The sequence below is a fragment of the Entelurus aequoreus genome, linkage group LG04 (genome assembly GCF_033978785.1).
Source record: "Entelurus aequoreus isolate RoL-2023_Sb linkage group LG04, RoL_Eaeq_v1.1, whole genome shotgun sequence".
Classification (NCBI taxonomy): Eukaryota; Metazoa; Chordata; class Actinopteri; order Syngnathiformes; family Syngnathidae; genus Entelurus; species Entelurus aequoreus.
Window position 1 is genome coordinate 48,410,418 of NC_084734.1, and position 7,432 is coordinate 48,417,849.

Genomic DNA, 7,432 nt, shown 5'->3' on the forward strand with positions numbered 1-7,432 from the left:
TTTTCCCATCTTCAACGGAATAACAAAGAAACATTTTTTTGTGTCATTGAGACGAGACAAATACATATTACACACTTTTCATGAATGGAAAAACACACTTTGATGAACATTAATGACAATGTTTACAGGCAGTGAAAAAGCAAACACATCAAAAGTTGTAAATCAGATATATATTACAGTATAATAACAAACCCTGACACCCTCCTGAGGATGCTAATGTTATTCTGTTGGAAGTGCTGTTATGCATCACTGCATCTATGGCTGCCCCTAAAATAACTACTTCAAACACGGTGAATAGAATGTTTTCCAGCATGTCAGACAGCACAAAAGCAGCTCTTTCAACAGAATTTAATACTACCACCCCCAAGAAAGGGTGTGGTACAGTGTTAATGCTAGGCCTAATCTTGAAGCTCCCACTAGTGTAAAATGATAAGTTGAATTACATCTGAGGAGTGTGTTCTTGGCTTGGTAACAAGCAGAACATGGGAGGACTATTAGCTCCTCGTGGACAAAGTGCAACAATCAGAGTAGTTACATTTAAACATGCGCGCGCGCACGCACACACACACACACACACACACACACACACAGACACACACACAGACACACACACAGACACACACACAGACACACACACACACACACACACACAGACACACACACACACACACACACACACACACACACACACACACACACACACACACACACACACACACACACACACACACACACACACACACACACACACACACACACACACACACACACACACACACACACACACACACACACACACACACACACACTCACACACACACACATAGTAACATCTCAAGAGATGAAGAACTTCATTTCACTTCACAGCTCCAGTATTTTACTTCAGTCAAAACACCCAATTCGTGTCTATTTGAGTCTGTTAAAGTGCCAATAGCAGCTGCTCCTGTAATAGTCTGTTTTCGCTTCTTTGCAGCGCATAAATCATTTGGTCCAAGCCTCTTAGTCCAAATTTTCGTCAACTAATTGGTTTCCTCCTCAGTTTGTGCTAAGAAATGCAAGTGCGTAAAATACTCAATTAAGACACGTCAATCTCGCTTTAGTTTGCTCTTGAGGTATTAAAAAAAAAGTTCTCCCGATAAAGGACTGCAAACACTTAGCAGTTTTCATTTCATATGCAAATGCATAATTTGATTAAGTGTTGTTTGCGTACAAACATCACACTTGGCAAAAAGTTGAAGAATTGAGAAATGCAAAATCTACAGGCGTCTTTGATGAGGTCAATCACTGATTTGAAAATAGATTCTATCTGTATTTGTATCTAGGGGAAATATTACTCAAAAGATGAATGCCGTAGTGAAAGCACATCGTCATGGTTATCATTCAGCGTTAGCATCGTCTTCTTCCACCACCTTGACTTGAGAAAGGCGCTGAGTCGAAGCCTTCAGAGGACCAAGGTCACAAAAACGTATCAAACGAGTCAGTGGACGCAGAAGCTACCGAGTGGGAAGACAGGAGTATTAAAACACCGCTGCTACACATGCAAGTCTTGAGGCACGCGCACGACAAAGGGCACAGGTTATGACAGCGAGAAGACGCCGTTGAGCAGCAAGGAGGAAAAAGGCTGTGCAAAATGACGGTCCTCCTGACCCCTTCAAAACCTGGGTGGGCGGGAGGAGGGGGTGTTATTAATGATGGGCCTGTGAGGAAGATGAAGACGAGTTGGAGGGCAGCAGGCTCTGAGTGCGGGATGGTCGCTGAGGTCGCGGCGGCAGCGAGGATGTGGCGGCATCTGAAGCGTCCAGGCCTGGGCTGCCTTCTTTGACGTCCGTGTCCAACTGGGCGGGACACTCAAAGTGGACACAGTGGAAGACCTGCAGGGACAACACGAAAGGATGAGCAAGAGTATCAATTTACTTGCTTTGTGGTGGTATGCTGCCCACTTTTGGATGGGAGGATGATCTAATCAGACAACATTAAAAGTAAAAGTGGTTCGAATTATTAGTTTTTTCAACCAATACTATAAATACTTAAAGTTAGCCCTGGTTTTTGGTATACCGTCTCGGTTATTATACAGAAAAACATCACGTCCAACAAACTACTCAGTTTGACCACGTTAATGGAGTGTTCGAAGAAATAATCTAACACTTTGGTGACTCAGTCTCTGTCAAGAATAGGGATGTAACGATATTGTAAATATTGCGGTATGGTCGTTTCAAAATTCTCACAATAATGCCGTGGCATATGACGGTATCAAACGAGAACTTGGAGTGCTCCCATCTGTGTAGTTTTTTTCCGCTGCTATTGAGCGGGCCAGTCACAGAAGTAAACTACATCTCCCATGATTCTCGGCGCAGTGCCGGCGAGCACGGCGGAAAACTTTTGGAACCTCCTGCAGAGTTTAAATTAGGAGAATACCGGTAAGTGTATTTTTGTTGTGAAAAAAAAAATCGAAGAGAAACCATTTGTTGCAGACTCGTCAGTCCGATGAATGAGTAGACAAAGTTATTTATTTTTGGTGTAACCCATGTGGAAGCACGGACATGCAAAAATACATGTTTGCAGACAGTCGGGGAACACGAGTAATATGATAAGCCACTTAATGAAATGTCAACCGGAAAATATTCTTGATGTGAAACCAAGAAGCCAGAGAGGCCAAACATCAAATTTGTGACGTATATACATTGTTAAAAGTTAAATTGTCAGTTCACCTCCTTTTATTAACCGATTGACTTTTGTCGAGGCTGTTTATGTTGTTTCTTATGGGAAAAAAATTGCTTATACAAACTTTTCTATTTACGAACACTGTTATGTTGATAGTAAATTGAGGTTTCACTGTATATGTATTTTACATCGTAATCTGTATGTAACACAATAATTTTTATTATATGTGTTTTATGTTCATATTTGGGCTGTCTGGGATAGGTTAATTTGATTTACATTATTTCTTATACGGGGTCTCTGTAGGTTTCAACAAGTTAAATTTAAGACTATAAAACTTTTTAAAGACCAAAATTAATATCAATTAAGACCAGTACAAATAAAAGAAAATCAGAGGGCTGGAATAAATTGTAAGTATATGAATTAATTCAATGCTCTTTGACATTGGAAAACAAAATGGCTAAACCAACTACATATACCAAATTCCTCTCTATTGTAATTAACAGCCATTGTTCACATTTGCCATAGAACTGTTTTCTTACAAAAGGTGCAGTGTGCTTAATATCAAGTGTTTTCATGTAACAACAACCAGAACGTCAATAATGGTAGAAGAAAGCACAACAATATATTGTCTGTGAAAGGGACAGTTAGCAATGCATCCCTACTAAAGCTAATTGGTAAACTTTTGAATTGAGAAAACAGATAAAAACATCTACTGTAGTACTACTGGAACTGCACAAAGTTGTGGAAAAACAGAGAGTGCAGACAGAGCGGTTGTCTAAAAATAAAGAAGGCGTTTATGGCTTCATGCATTAAATTGATAGTTCTGTAGCTACAATCGTTAAACTTGCACTTACCCATCTTATGCAAGTAATTAGTTTTTCCCAATGGCTTTTTGTAAAAATGTTTCCACTGCTATGCTAAGCTGTAACAACACACTGCTGTGTGCGCACAGCACACTAGGTATTGGTGCGCAACACATTCTGATCAGGCAGCACAGATAGCCTACTTTAATTCAGTTTTCCAGTTATGTTGTAGCGTCCTCAAAAATCAAAACATTTCAAAGAAAGAGGGAAGTTTATAAATGTTTTACATAAAAGTAATATTATTAGGTTTTTAAGACATATCAAAATCATATTTAAGATCTTTTATGAGATTTTAGAAGAATTTTGACATTTTGAGGCCTTAAATTCAAATTGTTGGATTTAAGACTTGTATACCCCCCAGATACCCTGTTATGGGAAAATTGCTTCGGTTTTTGTACCATTTGGACTTTGTTGGACCTTTTGAAAAGATGTACTATCAAACCAAAGGTAGTTCTGTACTTTGGAATTATTGGACTATTAGAGGAAGAAGGCTGTGACAAATACCTCATTAGCAGTGTTGTGAGTCCCCACAATTCGGATGAAAGAGGCCGGCTGCTTGTCAAACTTGAGCGTCTGCCATGAGCTGTGACATACAGTAGGGAGACAGAAAGGTGCTTACTGTACCTTGACAAAAGCCACTTATTATTACTGCATGTCCTATTAAGATTTTTTCCACAAGATACTCTGATTGGCTTACCGACATGCCAGGCGGGTGCGGTCTACCACCTTGGTCCACTCCTGCTGATTAGAGGACACCTCGATGTAGTAACTGTAAGAGCGCTCGTCACAGTCCCACAACAGCAGCCTAAACAGGAAGTCATAGAACTGAGAATAAGAACTTGATGGAAAAAAATTTAAAAAGACAAACAGAAAGGCAAAGCACCTTAACGACCCAATGCAAAAGGGCTGAGCCAGCTGAATGACGATGGCGCCAGAGCCCAGCTGATGGCAGGTGTAGCCTGAGTCCCAGTCGTAGTTTCGAGTGTCGCCGTTGAGCAAGGCGTTTCTGCTGCGACTGACACCCTCGATGACGCTGGCACAGCCCGCCACAGTGGACACGTTCTCGGTGGGCACTGCAGATGCAGCACATTAATTATACCTCAGCTGCTGAGCTGCATTTCAACAATTGCAAGAGTTTCTCTGAAACCTACCCAGAAGTCCCTGCTCCAGTGTAAACGAGCGGTTTGTGAACATACACTCAAAAGCCACAAGATGAAAGACCTTGTTGACCGTGTTGTGTGTTCCGACAATGCGCACGTACCTGAGTTGCAAAACATCGTACAATACGGTGCTATTGTCGTGCTTTATAGAAATGACAAAGTACAAACAACTGACATCCTGTCTTACCTGCAGACTCGAGACGTGAAAAAGAGATTCTGCCAGGAGCGGCAAAGGTACTTGGAATGGTCTACGACCCGCACCCAGTCCAGCTCGTCCATGGACACCTCAATGTAGTAGGAATAGGAGCTGAAATGAGTATCAAAATGAAGGTCACATCATATCTGCAGCTTTCAACGGTATGCTTGTTTAACACGTGAACAAGTTCAAACATCTAGAAAACTTCAAGACAGAAACAGCAAAGGTTCATCAAGTCATCTGTGAGGCGTCTTTACCGACTGTCTCTGTCCCACAGCAACAGGCGCACATGGTTGATAATGGATGGCTGGCCCAGTTTGACCTGGATCCCGGCCCTGCCGTCCTCCTCGATGGGGTGTCTGGAGAAGCCGTGGTCCAGGTCATAGTTCTGAGTGTCGCCGTCCAGCAGAGCCGACTTGAGCTCACCTTTCACCACCTGAGCTCCATGCTTCATGGTGGCGATGTTCTCCTCCGGTACTGAAAGCCAAACAGACAACCGATAGAAACACAATGGTACGGTGACATGATCAGACATCAGACGGTGTATGAGAATCACGGACTTAGCATGCCGCGAAAGTTTAGGTCCATGTTTCGGCTCTCGGAGCGCAGCTTGATGGCGTCCAGCAGGTCATCTGGGCTCAGGAGGCCAGACGGTCGAACTATGTTCAGCATCTCCGTCAGGGTCATGAGCGGCAGACGCACCGCCGCCATCACTTCCTGAGTCTCGGGGCCTTCGGCGTACTGCTGGCACCAGCGACACAAGGCCTGAAAGATCTCCCTCTCGCTGGCAGCAAAAGAGTCGCGGCGGACCACCGTCAGCAGAGCCGTCTGCGCACACAACGTTTGTTGACACATGCGACTAACGTCATGACAGCTTTGTAAAACTGTACAAAACACTCCATCCATCCATTTTCTACCGCTTGTCCCTCTCGCATATACTGTTTACAGTGGGGCAAAAAAGTATTTGGTCAGTCAAAAAATTTACAAGTTCTTCCACTTAAAAATATTAGAGAGCCCTGTAATTTCGATCATAGGTATACCTCAACTTTGAGAGACAAAATGAGAAAAAAAATCCAGAAAATCACATTTTTAAAGAATTTATTTGCAAATTATGGTGGAAAACAAGTATTTGGTCAATAACAAAAGTTAATCTCAATAATTTGTTATATACCCCTAAACATGATGTTTCTACCTCTATGCTTCACAGTAGGTATGGTGTTCTTTGGATGCAACTCAGCATTCCTCCTCCTCCCAACATAAGTTGAGTTTTTACCAAAAACTTTTATTTTGGTTTCATCTGACTATATGACATTCTCCCAATACTCTTCTGGATCATCCAAATGCTCTCTAGCAAACTTCAGACGGGCCTGGACATGTACTGGCTTAAGCAGGGGGACACGTCTGCCACTGCAGGATTTGAGTCCCTGGCGGTGTAGTGTCTTATACTGATGGTAGCTTTTGTTACTTTGGTCCCAGCTCTCTGCAGGTCATTCACTAGGTCCCCCCGTGTGATTCTGGGATTTTTGCTTACCGTTCTTGTGATCATTTTGACCCCACGGGGTGAGATCTTGCGTGGAGCCCCAGATTTAAGGAGATTGTCAGTGGTCTTGTATGTCTTCAATTTTCTAATAATTGCTCCCACAATTGATTTATTCACACCAAGCTGCTTATTGCAGATTCAGTCTTCCCAGCTTGGTGCCGATCTACAATATTGTTTCTGGTGTCCTTTGACAGCTCTTTGATAGTGGAGTTTTTTTGGAGTGTGACTGTTTGAGGTTGTGGACAGGTGTCTTTAATACTGATAACGAGGCCAAACAGGTGCCATTAATACAGGTAACGAGTGGAAGACAGAGGAGCCTCTTAAAGAAGAAGTTACAGGTCTGTGAAAGACAAGAAATCTTGCATGTTTGTAGGAGACCAAATACTTATTTTACAGAGGTATTTACCTCTGTCCATCTTATTCCACTTATCTGAGGTAGGGTCGCGGGGGCAGCAGCCTAAGCAGGGAAGCCCAGACTTCTCTCTTCCCAGCCACTTCGTCCAGCTCTTCCGAGGCGTTTCCAGGCCAGCCGGGAGACAGTCTGCCCAACGTGTCCTGGGTCTTCCTCGTGGCCTCCTACCGGTCGGACGTGCCCAGGGAGGCGTTCGGGTGACATCCTGACCAGATGCCCGAATCACCTCATCTGGCTCCTCTCGAGGAGTTCAAGTACCTCGGAGTCTCGTTCACGAGTGAGGGAAGAGTGGATCGTGAGATCGACAGGTGGATCGGTGCGGCGTCTTCAGTAATGCGGATGCTGTATCGATCCGTTGTGGTGAAGAAGGAGCTGAGCCGGAAGGCAAAGCTCTCAATTTACCGGTCGATCTACGTTCCCATCCTCACTATTGTCATGAGCTTTGGGTTGTGAAGTGAAGTGAATTATATTTATATAGCGCTTTTCTCTAGTGATTTAAAGCGCTTTACATAGTGAAACCCAATATCTAAGTTACATTTAAACCAGTGTGGGTGACACTGGGAGCAGGTGGGTAAAGTGTCTTGCCCAAGGACACAACGG

General features: G+C 43.3%; 1 protein-coding gene across 1 annotated transcript in view; it reads right to left on the reverse strand.

Annotated features, from left to right (window-relative positions):
* Nucleotides 1–487: 487 nt before the first annotated feature.
* The window catches only part of btbd9 (BTB (POZ) domain containing 9), a 25,964-nt gene continuing 19,019 nt past the window's right edge, over nucleotides 488–7,432 (reverse strand). Inside the window, exons 4-11 of the mRNA XM_062045057.1 lie at nucleotides 5,441–5,708; nucleotides 5,138–5,357; nucleotides 4,872–4,991; nucleotides 4,676–4,785; nucleotides 4,408–4,597; nucleotides 4,222–4,329; nucleotides 4,029–4,107; nucleotides 488–1,871 (exon numbers count right to left, since the gene is read on the reverse strand). Coding sequence (XP_061901041.1) covers nucleotides 1,686–1,871; nucleotides 4,029–4,107; nucleotides 4,222–4,329; nucleotides 4,408–4,597; nucleotides 4,676–4,785; nucleotides 4,872–4,991; nucleotides 5,138–5,357; nucleotides 5,441–5,708 — 1,281 coding nt within the window. The 3' untranslated portion in view covers nucleotides 488–1,685. The remainder of the gene's footprint in view (nucleotides 1,872–4,028; nucleotides 4,108–4,221; nucleotides 4,330–4,407; nucleotides 4,598–4,675; nucleotides 4,786–4,871; nucleotides 4,992–5,137; nucleotides 5,358–5,440; nucleotides 5,709–7,432) is intronic.